This window comes from Empidonax traillii, unplaced genomic scaffold, assembly GCF_003031625.1.
Source record: "Empidonax traillii isolate 1590-97213 ecotype Southwest subspecies unplaced genomic scaffold, ASM303162v1 scaffold818:size281096, whole genome shotgun sequence".
NCBI classification, from domain to species: domain Eukaryota; kingdom Metazoa; phylum Chordata; class Aves; order Passeriformes; family Tyrannidae; genus Empidonax; species Empidonax traillii.
In genome coordinates, this window is record NW_020956011.1 from 197,010 (window position 1) to 212,823 (window position 15,814).

General features: G+C 52.1%; 1 protein-coding gene across 3 annotated transcripts in view; it reads right to left on the minus strand.

Annotated features, from left to right (window-relative positions):
* ARMH4 (armadillo-like helical domain containing 4) overlaps positions 1-15,545 on the minus strand; it is a 58,636-nt gene extending 43,091 nt beyond the window's left edge. For all 3 annotated transcript variants that reach the window (XM_027901878.1, XM_027901877.1, XM_027901876.1), the window contains exons 1-4: positions 15,507-15,545; positions 8,119-9,514; positions 6,357-6,569; positions 4,940-5,158 (exon numbers count right to left, since the gene is read on the minus strand). In XM_027901878.1, coding sequence (XP_027757679.1) covers positions 4,940-5,158; positions 6,357-6,569; positions 8,119-9,457 — 1,771 coding nt within the window. In that variant the 5' untranslated portion in view covers positions 9,458-9,514; positions 15,507-15,545. The remainder of the gene's footprint in view (positions 1-4,939; positions 5,159-6,356; positions 6,570-8,118; positions 9,515-15,506) is intronic.
* Positions 15,546-15,814: the final 269 nt, after the last annotated feature.

Consider the following 15,814-nt stretch of genomic DNA (forward strand, 5'->3'; position numbering starts at 1 on the left):
ACAGAAACTCATTAAAAACTTTCACCCACACAGCCCAATTACCTTTCAATAGACACTGTGGGGGGGTTCTGTTGTTTTTGTTCGAGCTCGAAGGCGAGAATGGGAAAGCTACAACATTAAAGAGATATCTAAGTGAACTCTAATTTTTTTGACAAATGAGAAGTCAGATAGAGTTAAAAACTCAAGCACAGACTGGACAGAACAGGAACCAAGGTGTGTCAGACTAAGAAATGTCATCTAACCTGCTGGAGGCAGAAGAGGGTCAGTCCCTAAAAGGGCTCCAGGAGAGCTGGAGAGGGATTTTGAACAAGGGCCTGAGGGACAGGACAAGGGGTAATGGAGGGCAGGATTAGATTAGATATCTGAAATAAATTGTTGGCTGTGAGGGTGGGGAGGCCCTGGCACAGGTTGCCCAGAGAAGCTGGGGCTGCCCCATCCCTGGGAGTGTTCAAGGCCAGGCTGGACAGGGCTCTGAGCAACTTGGGATAGTGGAAAATGTCCCTGCTGAGCCCAGCACAGCAGCTGACACAGCTGGAATTCCCTCCCTCCCTCCTCTTCTTCCCTGAGAGCCTTTAATTAGCCCAACACCCTCTTAGCTCTTCACCCCCAAGCTCTCACCTTATTAAGGGCCTGATCACCCTCCCCACCCCTCCCTGCTCAACTCTCAGAGGGGTGTCAGAAAACAAAACAAGTCACCACCACATTTAGCAGCAGAGATGTCATCTTTGGTCAAACACTCGCAGGAGAAGAAAGAAACAAAGAAAAGCTCTGGTTTGATGCAAAATTGTCACACTTTTTTTTTCTTGGTACCATTTTCTGCTACAAAAGAGAATGAGGGATGAACCACCACATCCTGTGAGGAAGATAGAGGTCAATCTGCACCAGAGAGAAAGCAGTTCCTATAAACAAGAGGCAAGACAAAAGTGTGTACCCAAAACATTTAATAATTCATGCTGCATGTGCTTTGTTTTAAACCTTCCCTGCCAATTTAGCTGATATCCAAAGAGCTGGTGAGAAATTATAATATCAGGCTAGTTATCCATGCTGGGTTAAGTGCCTGTTTTATTTACACCTCTGCATCCTAATTTAAATTTTTAACAGGGTTGCAGAGATTTAATGAGGCAGATCTTAATTCATACAGGCAGGGTCCAAATAACAGTCCCCTTCAGAGCAAAAAACACTCTTCCTACCAAAAAAAAAAAAAAAAAAAAAAAAAAAGTTTCCTTATACTGTGACACAGAAGAAAAAAAAATTTAAAGGGGGATTTGAAGGATCTTTCATAAATTTATGTGAATGGTGTGAAAGGTCTGAAATATCCTCTGAAAAATGGCAACCACTGTCTTGACTCCTGAACTACAACACGGCTCAGATGAGGGGGTGTGAGAAGAACAAGTGCAGGGGAAGCAGGGGAAAGGGCAGGGACTGGAGAAAAGGACTGGGAGAACTCTTTTTACCAGAACTGGCTAAGCTACAGCTTCCTAGGAAGGGTAAACTTGAGTACACAGGTCAGCAAAGAGTGATGGGAACTGTTTAAACCCGAAGACAAGTGGCTGTTTTTATAAATCTCACGAAAATGTTAAGGTCACAAAGTCTGAAGCTTCACCCTGGTCCTGCCTTGAGCACAGCAGATGAAGCCAACACAGCCAAGGGTCAGTGAGAAGGTGTCCCCTAAGTGCAGGACACTGGATTTGGGATCCCCAGGGCATGTCCCAGCACCACTGAGGGGCTTTTCCAAAGCCAAATTCTGCATTAGGGGGGGACACACCAGCCAGCCAGGCAGGCATCTGCCACTGCCCTTTCAACCCCTCTATCCTAAAGATCCCAGCTAGGCTGGACATCAGGAAGAATTTCTTCACTGAGAAGGTGGTCGAGCACTGGAACAGGAGCTGCTGGAGTGGCTGTCCCTGCAGGTGATAAAGAAATAACTGGATGTGGCATTTGTGCTGTGGTCCAGCTGACATGGTGATGGTGGGGCAGAGGTCGGTCTCCGTGATCTTGGAAGCATTTTCCAGCCTAAACCGTTCTGTGATACACAAAATAGCTCACACTGGGCCATAAATGCACATGAAACCTCAAGCTCTGCCAGCTGCCTGTTGAGAGGCAGCCTGATTAACTGGAAACACTCCACATTCAAGAGCTACATGGTTAAGTCTCCTCCTCCAGAGTAACTGAATTTAAGTTTCCCAGTTCAGTTACTGACTGTTCCTGCCACCATCAAGAGAGGCAGAGCATCTCCTGCTTTTATCAAAGCTCTAAGCACCCTCCACACCCTGCAATCCACCTGAACTGTGCAAGCAGCTCACCCCCAGCAGCAGCAGCAGCTTAAAGAGGGGCCGTCCCTGCAAGTGCCGAGGGGAAGGTGTGGTTGGAACAAGGTGGTGTTTTTAAGGTCCCTTCCATCCCAAGCCATTCTGTCATTCCCTGGTTCTTTGCTGTCAGGCAGGGTGGTGGCTCACAAGAGCACCAAACCTTATCTGCCAGTGCAGACTGAGGGACCCACCCTCAGCAACAGCCCCACAGTGGTGCTGTGATCCCAGCTGTGATGGGTGGCTGATCCATCACCCCTGGCAGCTGCCTGGTTTGGGTTCACTGCTGGTTTAAGATCGGCACTGAAGGATAACAAGGCCCTCAGGGTTGTCAGGGAGAATGTGTTAACCAACTCTCTGGAGCCAAGAAGCCCTACAGAGAAAGCTGCACTGCTCAACTTTAGTTAGAGAGACATACAAATTCTAGGCACAGAAACAAAATGTATAATCAGTTCTCCCAGACGAGTAAAGCCTTCTCCTCTGCTGTGTCCTGTCCCCATATCCTGTAATCCCTTTATAGGATTTCTCTCACTGGGAAGGGCAAGTAGAACCAATCTCACCACGGAGTCAAGGCAGGAGGATGTTTGTTAACCAGCCCATCTCTCCAGAGTCCACTGGACAGGAGGATAAGCTCATCCAGACACATTTTCAAAGCATCTCCACCTGCCTGCGCAGTTTGATTTTTAAAACTGCTCTGCATCCAAGCCAGGCAGGTGAATCTACAGATGCAATTAAAGCACAGGCAGTTTGGCACAGATGGTCCCCAAGAAACAGAGCAGCAGGGGTTTACATTTAATGATGAGCCAGGCCCTCAGTGAGGCAAAGTCAGCAAGACCCCCCTGAAGGCAGCAGAGCTCACTCAGCTCCTTGCACTTCTTCCAGCAGTGAGCAAGGCACAGCCTCTCCCAAGAGGAGCAAGATCCCTCCTTAGGGACCCAAGCACGTACCTGGAACACCATCCCCCAAAAAACCTGAGCACCCTGGGCTGGAGCTCAGTGCAGCTTTACAGGAATGCACTCCCAAACACCCTGGGATCTGGCAGCATTTGGATATTCTGAGGACAAACACTGGGAAAGGTGTCAGAAAGCAGAGTTGCAGCCCAAAACCCAAAATCTTCCTCTTCGTGCTTAACGGGGGCAGCAGGATCCCCAGGCAGAAAGCTTTTCCCCAAGTGCTAATTGTTCCATTTTACAGGATGGGGATTGGTGATCCCCAGCACCAGGGGAACGTTCTGGCTCACTGCACCAAGGTCTAGGTGGACTAGGAGAGATTTAGACCCCAAAACCTGTGCCAGCTGCCAAACCCCCACAGCACAGACAGCACCACATCCCTTGGCTTGCAGGGCCCTGCAGAGCCAGACCCCAGAGCCAAGAAACCCACAGCCTTCCAACTGAATCATCATCAGCTGGGAGAGCTGGTTCCAGCTACAGCCCACATTTGCCTTTAGAGGAACCCAGAGGAGAGAAACCAGAGCTCAGAAGGAATCCAAGAAAGTTGCACCAGTCCTATATTGGAGCAGAGAGATTTTTTTTTTTTTAAATGCCTGTGCAGAAAGTCTCATTAAATACAGAGTGAGACCAATGCTCAGTTGAAACAGAAATCCCTCTTATCTTCCCCTGCAGAAACCCAGGCTTCTAAAGGAGATCCCAGAGGGCTATAAAACATTTTAGCCTCCTGATTCACACTGCCCTTGCTAAGCAGAGCCTGAAAGATCAGGTTTTCCCCACACACACCCTTCCTTCCCCTGCTGCCACTCTCCCATCAGCACCACATCCTTGCCTTGCCAAGATGCATGCAAGAATCATCCTGGCAAAGGGAAAAGTGCTGCAGTTGGAGTCACAGGAAGCTCAGGGCAGGCTTCAAGGCAGGCAGCAAACGCCTTGCACAGGCAGTGGGGAGGACTCCCAGCTTCAGCTGCCCTCCAAACTGAACAGGAGTGAGAGTTATTGCTTCCTGCAGAGGAAAGATGCTGATGAGATGTTGTCTATGGCACCCCACCTCTACTCAGAGGAGAAATACCATCTGGCAGTGCCACCCCTGGAGGGCTGCCAACCTTTGCAGTAAAATGCGAAGGCAAGAGAAGGTCAAGATGAAGGAAGGGGAGCAGACACAGGCAGGGAGATTAATTCCTGCCAGGTGGTATCAGTCCAGATACTGGAGTACAAAACTGGATGGATGAGCAAGCAGAGAGGAGTTCAAGTAGGAGAAAGAGCAAGAAACAATTCTCTGCAGGGAAATTGTGGATGGGCTGAACTGGTAACAGATCAAAGCTGCAGAGCAGCATCTGCTTCACCTCAGCATCTCTGGGTGGGGGTTACCTGGTCCAGAGGCTCTGCAGTGGATGGACACACCAGCATTACAGGTGTGCAGAGCCAGATTCTGCTGCAACAGCCCTGTTGCTCCCTATCCAAGGGAAAACCCCATCCCTCCCATCACAGCCACTGGAATTCCAGGCATCCTCCATGACACCGTTCACTGCTTGCTTCCTGTGCCTCCTGCCAGAGGACAGGCTGTTTATTGGGAACAATCAGACATGCAGGTAGCAGCGTGCCAAGCAGACAAACTGGGGGCTTGGTGTCAGGGCAGGGGAGCCCCTCCACAGGTGGCTGCCTGACCCTTTTCCTCGGGGGTACCTTCCGACTCCAGGCGGTCCAGCCCGTAGGTCCCGGCCGTGCTGATCCTCCTGGCAGAGGGAAGGGCTGTTCTCCGGGCAGAGGAGGCCATGGATGCTGGAGTGACCAGGACCACAGTCCTGCTGGATGGTTCCTCTGTCTGTCCCGATGGGGTAGAAGGCATCCCACCAGCAGCTGGGGCAGCCTTCTCTCTGGTGAGCAGGATCCCATCCGTGAGATCTGCAGAGGGCGGGGAAACAGCGGCAATAATTCAGCACAACCATATTTAAAACCCCACCACTTAAGAACAAACTCCTTAATGAAACCTTAACTCTGACTGGAAGTTATTAAGATTTTGCTCCCTTCGAGACGTGACTGCGCTGTAATGAAACTTTCTCCTCAAGGACAGCCAGCACAGGAGGTTCCACTTAATGAGGGAGGGAACCCTCAAAGAAAGTTTTAATTCCTTTGCTTTGAGGACACCAGTTGATACCTCAACCAAGTGACAGATCTAATTGTTTATCGCAAAGATTAAAGCCAGCTGAATGTATAATTAAATCCCAGAAGCAAATTAATTAGTGGAAACTGCCAGAAGAACCTTCTCCCTCCTGCAAAGGGACCTGAAATAAAGAGATACAACGCAGGAAGGTTTTATTAATTTTGAGGCCCTGCAATCCAAGAGCTGCCCAGCAGCAGTTTCATTACAGTGGTCCCACTACAGAAACACACTCCAGCTTAGAGCCAGCCTTGTGCTGAGGGCTCCCTTGCTGCACTCCTGTCAGGAATGCAGGCTCCTCCACGTACCTGCCAAGGTGACAGGGAGCCAGCAGGCAACAGCCTGATGAACACGACTGCTCAAAGCATTCCTGAGGAGCTACGACTTGACAAGGACTCCCCAGTCCTCAGCAGAGGGGAGGATCAGTGCAGGCTTTCACACCCAAGGGCTTGCCAGACTCCTGCTAGAAGGTGTCTTTACCCCCCCCACACTGCTCCTGTGTTACCCCGATGAAACATTTTCCTCCCTTGGACTGAGCACCAGCAGCCTGTGACTGCCTTGGGCTCCAGGAGTAAGAGCTCTGCCTCCATAAATAAAAAATGGCTTAAGTGTCTAAAGCTGAAAAGCAGCTCGCTAGCAAGGATAGACAGGAGGGGTTCTGTATGATTTGGGGCAATTTTTTTAATCTCTACTCCACTGATTTGGGGAAAAAACAAAACAAAACAAAAACAACAAAAAAAAAGGCAAAAAAAACCCAACATGTTGGCAAATATCAAAGTGGTGGATCTCCCAGCATGGGCAGAGAGCAGTGGCAGCCCAAGGCTAGAGGAGGCCTGCAGAAGGTTAGAGCAAAAAAAGTCACTTAGAATAAGGGTGCTGATATTGGTTTCAGATGTCCCATCCCACCTCCTGCAGAAGTGAGTGCCTGAAGCAGAATCTTACCTTCAACATCCAGAGTGTTCACCGTGGAGGAAGCGCCAGTTGCCAGCAGCATCTCGGTGGCACTGGGAGCTGTCAGCATCTGGGTGTCCTCCCCACTGTTCTCCTGAGGAAAGCTTGCAGCCCCCGTCCCCTGGGCAGCACCAGGCACCACTGTCACAACTGACAGGCCAGCATCGGCCTCCTGGGCAGCTGTTGTCACCTCCTGAGCAACACCTACAGCAAGAACAAGAGTCAGGACCAACTCACAGGACACATCTGAAGGAATGTAACTCCGTGAATCAACAATTCCAGGGCCACAGCGCCAGAATCAGGTCCAGCCAAGTATCATCAGGGCAGCTTGGAGTGACCAGCCCTCACAGCTACGAGACCTGAGCTCTGCAGAAGGGCTTATTTTTGTTGCACAAGTCTTATTGACAGACAGTGTTGTTTTCCCATCAGCTGGGAAGCAGCGGAGATGGAACCTGCTGACAAGTCAAGTGCTTACAAATTAATCTAGAAATTAATCAGTCAGGTTTCAGCACCAGGCTGCAATTAGCCTTTCTCCTTTTACAGCAGAAACTAGGCCTTTTAGATGCAGTGAAGGGAAACAGTCCTTTTGCATCTGTAGCCTGGGATGGAAGATTAAAGATGCCCAGCAATTAAGAATCCTAAGCCCCAACTCATGTTCCATCACCAGCCTAGAAAGATCTGACTGCCCAACACTTCACCAGGCTTTTTTTAGCATCTCCCTGTGTTTTAAACCTTTTGCTTTACGTTTTAGATAATAAGCAGAAACACTGTCAGAAGGTTGTCCAGGAGGAAGAATCCTGCCTGGTGACAGAGCTGGCACAAGCACTGGGCAGCCAGAGCCTGGCCACAGCTTCACTCCAGGCTGGGGAGACAACAGCAGGACAGCAGCTCTCTGGACAGGCCTTTCCAACTGAGCGTTCTTGGAGAGTCATTTAAGACATCAGGTGCCCTGAGGCTACTGGTACAACTCACCCATTCCAGGATTTTGGAAGCATTTACAGCCATCTGTTGCCTCTGCATCTTCTGCACTGACTGCAAGTGAGACCCAAGTGATCCCAGATGCCAATTAATTTAACTCCCCCCCCCGAATCTTTTGGTTCCCATCAAAGGGATTGTTGGGGGAATGTTTTCACCCTTGAAATAAAGTGTTTTATCAGTGGGTCAGAGGCTGGGGTCCCTCCCTACCCACAGATGGTAGAGGGTTATTCAGTGACAATTTACCTACCTCTGGTCAAGGCAAGATGCCTACAACCAGACTACAGCTGTCCACACTCCAGCACCAAACCCAAAGAACATTACCAAAGGGAGTTTGTCAATTAGCAAGTCTCCACTGATGAGATTCCAGCTCTGCACTCCACATCCCTCAGCCCCAGCCTTCCCAGTCTCAGCTTTCCTATTTGTTCCCACAACCACCCTCCCAGCCTGAGGAGCAGAAGGAGCAGCTCAGCTGCTTCACTCCCAGCCAGGACAAGGCACCACCCAAAGCCTGAGCCAACCTGTGCACAGGGAATCACGCACACAAACAGCCAGGGTTCTGCAGTATCTTATGGATGGGGACTACCCATTTAGGCTCTTAGCCCTACACAAGCCCCACAGCCTTTCCTGAGAGGAAAAAGACACATTCTCTCTCTATTGCAGGTATCAAGGTCACACCTTTTCCCACTCTAATGCCCTGCAAGGAAGCCCCAATTCCCAAGAGCACCCCTCTCAAACCTACACTTAGAGGCAAGTGTCTGCAACAGGCAAGTTTTACCTTCCCATGAACTTTCCAGAGTAGGGGAGAGCTCAGGCTGTGTCTCTGTCCCCACAGCAGCCCCTGACAGTGATGCCAGGCTGCTTTTCTCCTCCTCTGCTGGGACTGCACTTGTGCTCTCCAGTGAGTCCAGACCAGCCGTGTCTCCATCCGTCACATTCCCAGGGTGGGAAGCACCACTGGTGCCTGTGGAAGTTGCTGGCAGCTCCTCCTCCTGCACTGGCACTGTGCAGTTGGTCTCCTTGGCAAGCTCAGGCTCTGGTGGAGGGAACACCGGGGATGGCAGTTCTCTTGTTGCATCTTCTTCCTCCCCCACACCTCCCTGTGGGGTCTGGGATGGTTTTGTCGTCCCCAGGTCCTCTGTCACCTCCTCATGAGACGTGCTTCCCCCTTGACTGACGTCCCCCAGCTTTGTGTCATCCCAGTCAGGTGGCAGAGTGTCTGCAGGGTGGATGGTGACAGTGCCAGCCGTGGGGGGCAGCTCTTCCTGTGTGACCCCTGTCCCTGTTTCTGGGGGAAGGGGGGCCTCGGTCACCATGGGGGGACGTTTGGCAGCCACAGACACGGGTGGAGCCAGGGATTTCAGAGGGCTCCCCGTGCGACCTCTCAGCATTCCCACCTCAGGGGTCACACCGGGAGCCTGGGGAGTTGGGATAACAGGGCGCTCACTTGCTGTTTCCCAGCTGGGAGAGCTGGGGCTCAGCGTGGGCTGGGGCTCAGCTGAGGGGTGTGAGCTGCTCTCTGCCTCCTCCTGCTCCTCCACAGTGGTCCCAGGAAGGTGGGGGTTTGCTGAGGGGCTGGCAGAGCTTTGCTCTACTGCCACACCACCCTCTGTGGTGACCTCGCCGATGGGGCCACCAGCAGACTCCTCCTGGACAGGGGGGCTCAGCGTGGTCACAGCCGTGGTCAGCATGGCCTTGAGGGCATCATCCTCTTCCAGCTCTGACATGGTGGGACCAAGATCCTCCTCACTCACAGCAGCCACTGCCCCAGCAGAGGGCTGGTCACCCAGGGCCTGGGTGCTGGGGCTGACATGGCTGGGGCTCACAGGGAGCACTTCTTCTGCAGTGAGAGCTTCATTCAGGGGTGTCCCAGACGGCCCTGCTGACACTCCACATGGCTCTTCAGAAACCGTCTGCTCAGAAGGGCCCAAGGTGTTTTTCAAGTCCACCACGCCTGTCCTTTCATCTTCCAGCCCATTTCCTGCCCAGGGGCCTTGCTGGACCTTTGTCATGTCCCCCTCGTCCAGGGGCTGAGATGCAAGGCATGGCAGGCTGGAGGACAAGAGCAGGATGCTGCAGGTGACCAAACAGATGTTAAATCCTACTGATCTCCCCATGGCTGAGAAGAGATGTGTCCAGGAGCCTGCGAGGCTGACAAATCCGAAGTGCAAGACCTGGGAAGGCAAAAAGGAACCAAGATTACACATACACAACCACCCACTGACCCAGGGCCTTATAAAACCGGGTGACAAGTGTCAAGCTTTTGGCCAGTTGTGAGCAGACACCTCCTGTGTATCCCAAGCAATTAACTCCTCCATCTGTTTTATGGTTCCTAGTCCACTCTATGTGAAGATGACAGGTAAAACCACGATCTGAAGCCCAAGACAGACCTTGCCTAGCTCTCATCCCAGCAGTGGAGTGCTGTGCTCCACCCAGCAGGCACCAGACTTGTAAGCAGTGGTGAGGATCAACTTGTGTGTCCTTTGTGATGCTTGTCAGGGCCATGAAGTCTCAGGCTTGTTCTGGCCAGTCCTGTTCTGTGCACGGACACGGGAGGGGACCAGGGAACTTGCACAGAGAACAAGATGGGTCTGTGAAGCTCAACTCAGGACTGGAGCCACCACAAGAGGCTTTAGGGTTGCATCAGTGCCAGGTCCTACCTGGGGCCCTTGGCCTCACAGAGCAAACTACAGCCCAGAGCAGCAGCAGCGCTGCATCAGCACGGTGCCTGTGCTGCACTGCACCAGGGAGGCACTTCCAGAAAGTTTCATGGCTATGAGCACCGTGCAAGTCAAGAGTTTCCAGGAGAGCACTGAACCAGGATCCCAGCAGTGATCCAGCCAGCTGACAGCCTGCTCTTGGCAGGCTCTGCTGCCTTCACTCACACAGCTCCAGCAGCAGGACAGACAGACCAGGGCCTGCTCCCAGACACCTCCCCCAGGCAGGTGTCCCTCAGTCCTGGGCTTGTTGCACCACCACCCCACAGCAGAGACCACCCCAGCCACGGTCCCACTCATCCCATGGAGAACATCCCAGCCTCAGGCACACAGCAGGCCATCACAAAGTCCCCATCACACAGCAGATCTGCTGTGGTCCCTCTTCCTCCTCCTTCCAGCTCCTGGAGGCAGCTTGTCAGCGGTGGAGTTAAGCCCTACTGCAGGAAGCCTCCAACCATCAACAGCTTCCCTCGTTTTCTCTAGTACGTTCTTCCAGTCCTGCATCCAAATCTGGGGGGCCCCAACATGAGGAACACTGACCTGTCAGAATGAGTCCAGAGAAGAGCACAGGGCTGGAGCACCTCTCCTATGGAGACAGGCTGAGAAACTTGGGGCTGTCCAGACTGGAGAAGAGAAGGCTCTGGGGAAACCTTAGAGCACCTTCCAGTGCCTAAAGGGGCTCCAGGAGAGTGACTTTGGACAAGTGGAAATAGCCTTAAACTGAAGGAGGGCAGGTTTAGATTAGACATTAGAGATCAGTTCTTGCCTGTGAGAGGAGGGTGGGGAGGCCCTGGCACAGGCTGCCCAGAGAAGCTGTGGCTGCCCCATCCCTGGAAGTGTCCAAAGCCAGGTTGGACAGAGCTTGGAACAACCTGGGCTAGTGGAAGGTGTCCCTGTCCATGGAATAGGATGATTCTATGGCTCGCAAGCGAACTACAGGAATAACAAATACCATTTGGGAAAGCTGCTGGGGTTGTGATTCACCTCTCACAGAGTTCCAAAGAAGAGCAAAGATTCCCCTGTGCAGTCCTGCTCACGGGCACCAGGATGAGTCCCCCAGTTTGCCACACTCCTCATTTCCCCCTCCAAACAGCTTGTTGACAGGTATCACACTTGCATTTGCACACACAGAGAGCAGCAGCACAGCTCAGAGTCAACCACTGCAGGCTCCAGCATCTGCTGAGCCCTCAGGGCACACTGAGTCACTTTTTCCACTCTCCCTGCAGCCCCGACCCAGCAGTTTGAGCTGCTGGACTGATTCTCCATCACAGGCCACACACAGGCACCAGGTGCTCAGGGACAAGCAGAAGCCACCAGAAGCTGTTTACCAGCGTAGATACCTTTCCACTTTGTTTTTAGCACTTTCTTCCTCTGAAAGATGGGTGGCCATCCATCTATCTCCTCTATCCATCCTGCCAAAAAATAGTTGAAAACTGACAATATTGAGCTCTTCTTTCACACTAATTCCTTATAGATTTTGTAATTAAAAAGCACTGAGGGTGTATTATGCAGGTTAAACTGTTAGGGCCCAACTACAGGCATCTGCCTTGCCACGCTGCTGAATATAAATCATGTTCACCTCACACCTCTTTAGCAAATGCCTGTTAGCATCAAGAAGTTGGTTGTTTTTTTTTTTTTTTCCTGTTTCCAAAAGAGTTTGGCTCTAAATACATTTTCTCAAGAAGCCAGGAGTCCTCAAGGCTGCACAAACCCTTTCAGCAGTGGTTAAACCTAAGCAGAACTCCAGCTGCACTTGAAAAAAACAGCCCTAGCATTTTTCTTGCAGTCAGACACATTACGCATATGTATACACACATCTGTACAGGTAATTAGTAGGTTTGCAGCTCTAGGTTTTCCAACAGCCCAAGACATTCAGGAGGTGGTTAGCAGAAGAACTAAAATGTTCATCTCTTCCCAGCAAGCTCACTCCATCTTTACTAGAATCAGGAGTGTCAGTGGATCAGAGGGAAAGCTGCTCCCTAAACCGCTGGCTTTTAGAGATCCATTAATTAAAATGTAAAGAACCCTGTTAAGAGCCTTTCCTCCTTCTGGGCTGGTAGATACGTGGGCAGTCAGTACCAGCCTGATACAATAATTCCTGAAGTCCTTTGGGCAGCCTCACATTGTTCCTCCCAGTCTAAAAAAAAAAAACACTTTTGGTCATAATCCTACATTTCTATGGGGCAAAAAAAAAATAATATTGCAGAGTTATTTGCTCAGGAAATCCACAACGAGGAGATCTAAGCTAACCTAAACCTTTACATCCAGTGAAAGCGGGAGATAGTGGCACGGTGCTTGCTGCAGGATAATGGCACGAGTTCACACTTCAGAGAAGATTAGTCAGAGCTTAAGATCTACTTAGCTTTAGGAAGAGGCTGGATTAGGCAGTGTGTGAACAGCAGTGACCCGGCTATCTCCTTAAGCAGAGTTTGACACCTCGCTGCAGCACTTGCACTCAATGCAGGCTCCAGCAGGTACCTGGCTGCAGAGCACTCTGTTACTCGAGCTGCATTGAGGAACACATTTATCCTCCCATCTGGCTATTTTTACAGTCAGCCTGCTCTCCAGCCTTAGCCAAGCAAAAAAAAAGCAGGCTGGAGCAAACTGCCCCGAGCGAGCACCCCCTCTGTACTGAGCCTCAACTTCTTTCATTACCAACTCGCAATTTTCACGCCGCAGGAACTCCCTGTCCCCAGCTCTCACCTGGCACCCCACGAGCAGAAGCCCTGGAGGGCACAGCTGCCAAAGCTCTCTCAGTGGAAAACTAATCCTGGCTTCCAATAGGAAGCACGCAGCGAGGGTGAGAGGCAGTGCCAGCTACTTCCCCTGCACTTCATAACAACAAATCCCAGGAGATGCAGCTCCCCTGGCCGCAAAGGCAGCACGGCTGAAGGCAGCCAGGGAGCTTCACCTTCAGCAGGCAAATTAACAAGTTTTCTTTTAACACCTGGTAGGCTGGAAAGAAACACAAAGGACTGCCGGGCTGGAAGCAGGGGCCAAAACTCCATCAGAAGTAATTTATTACCGTGGGCAAGTCGGGAAGCTGAGGGACTATAAATATGAATGGGTCACCAGCTGAAGCGGTCCTGCACACTCAGTTGGATCTTTCTGAGCCAGGCTGCTCCCCCTGCTCCACACAATTAGCACTGGCGGTAGTTCTTAAATCATTAGCCCCCTCTGTGAGTTCTGGAGACCTGTCTGAGGTCAGCTCTTAGGCAGCCTCACAAAAGCCGGCTCAGAGAGAACCCCAGCTTGTTACGGTCACTCCAACAGCGCAGGTTTGCAGGGCACCAGCACAGAGCAGAGCAGATGTCTCTGCTTCAATAGCTGCTCCTTGCATGGACCAGTGGTTTGTGGGCACATGCTGCAAAGGATTAAACTCCCCCCCTCTGTCCCCTCTCTCCCAGCTACTCCCTCAGAGGGCTTTTTAGACTTTCACCCCTGTCAAGTTTACTTAACTAAACCACCCCACCCACCTCCCAAAAACCCCATTTGATGTTATTTTCTGCCTTTGGCAAGTTTTGGCTGTTCTGCCCTGAATTGTTGAAACAGGAGAAAAAAAAAAAAGGCATCAAGTTTTTAACTCACTGAATTATAACCCTATTCCAGCAATCCCTCTCCCACACTGAGGAGACACTGGGATGGTAAAGTGGCTGCATGCATCATAAAGCAGAGAGTGCAGGAGATGAACAGGTCAGCCCCAGACAAATCACTGTCTTGCCTTGGAACAGAGCTTCTCACACCTCCAAGCACCAGCTTGATGTCAGCCCTGCCTGGGTGTGCTCAGCTCCACAATTCACCTGACAATCGATACGGGAACTGGCCAAAAAAAAAAAACCCTCGCAAGTCTTTTCATGCGAAGATTTAGCCAAAACATACAACTCCAGCAACTGCCAGCCATCAGTGCTAATGTATGCAATCCAAGCCTCATTACTTGTGCTGAATACAAAAGCCAGCAGATAATACACTGCGGAGCTCCAACTCCTACTTTCTCGCACGCAAGCCGGGAAAAAATGCCTTCACTTCATCCTGCATTGTGCCCTTGCCCAGTTCAACCGAGTGAATTGGGAGAGCTGATGCTCTTACAGCACATACTTTAGATAAACAGACTCCACCAGATAAGGCACCTCCAAGAGCTCAGTGAAATCCCAACAGTGACACAACTCGACGCCAACACAAAGTCGGGTGAGAAAAATCATGTCAAGACAAGCACACACCAGAGGGGCACATCCTCCCCTACCACTGAGGAATGGTCCTTACAAGCAAACAAATGAGATATATTAATATTCTGTAAGACCACCTTCCCACCAGTCCTAGTGAGGCACCTTAATACATAATACATCACCTCCACTTCCAGCCTCGGCATTCCAGCAGTAGTTCTTTGAGGAGCCAGAGACATGACATGTTTTAGGCATTATTCCCCCCACCACGAAGCCGATCCCTCGCTTTGTTCAGAGCAGCACACACAGACCACCTATGGAAATCCCTCCTCGGATTTGTCAGCAAAAGCTGCATAGTTCTCCGTGCCTTCTGACCCGTGCCAGGTCCCCGGCACCACAGAAGTCGAAGGTCTACCGAAATTCCTGAGGGATTAAGACTGGGAGGAGGAAGGGGGGGCTTAAGAATGAGGCCAAAGGGTGCAAGCGGTTTTTCAAGCAGCAGGATGGAAACGCTGCTCTCCAGCCTGCCTGCGAGCAGAGGGGTAACACTCAGATTCCAATCAGCAAGAAACGCTCCGGAATTTCAGCGCCTCACCTAAACACAGACAGCAACACCTCACAGGAGAGCTGAAGGATCATGAGTCTCTGCAGGTGAAGGTTTAAGAGTAGATTAAATACACCTTGTCAGGCCCTTTTACCGCGGGTAGGACCTGCGTGGGATGCAGGGAGTGGGATCAGGGCTGGCTCAAGGCTCCATGACACGCCAGCACGCCGGCTTGCGGGGCACAGATCCATCTCCCCGTCCTCCTCAGCCACACTGCCAGGTGAGCTTACAGCCCCAGAAGTGCATCCTTTCCCCACACGGCAAGGGATCCAGGGGGAACAACCTCCCCGGGATCCCTCCAGCCCAGGCCCGCAGCAGGACGGGAGGGACAGCAGCGGTCACCCCTAAACCACCCCGCGGAGAAAACACACACCCAACCCCAACAAAAGATTTCCCGAGGGAGCCCACCGGGACCCCCATCCCGGCAGGACGCCAACCCCGCCACCCCCGCTTTCCCTTTTTTTCCTCCCCCCATTCCCATCCCCCGGGGCTGCAGGGACCAGCCGCTCGCCGGGAACAAAGAGCCGCGCCGAGGATGCGCTGCCCCGCGGGCAGCCGAGCATCGCCGGCAAACAATAAAAACCAATTAAAAAAAAAAAAAACCAAACACGAACAAACACAGGGCGAAGCCAGCCCGGGGGCGGGATGCTGGTTGTGTGTGCGGGGGGGGATGTCCCGGCCTCACCTGGGTCCCGGCGGTTCCCGGCGCCGCTGCCCCAGCCCCGCGGCCGCCCGGGCGGAGCGGAGCCCGGCCCACCCGGCGGGCGGTGTCGGGGGCTGTGCCGGGCTGGTCCGCCCCGCCCGACCGCCGGCCCCCGCCTGCCCACGGTGGGCTCCGTGCTCCCCGAGGCCCGCAGCACCCGTGGGAGGCCGCCCGCAGCGCGGTTTTCCCTTTACTTTTCCATTGACTTTGGAGCATCCAAGCCCTCAGACCTTTCCGCCCCCCCCCCCTTCCCTCAGCATCCAACTCTTCCTCGCAGCCTGACCCGGCGG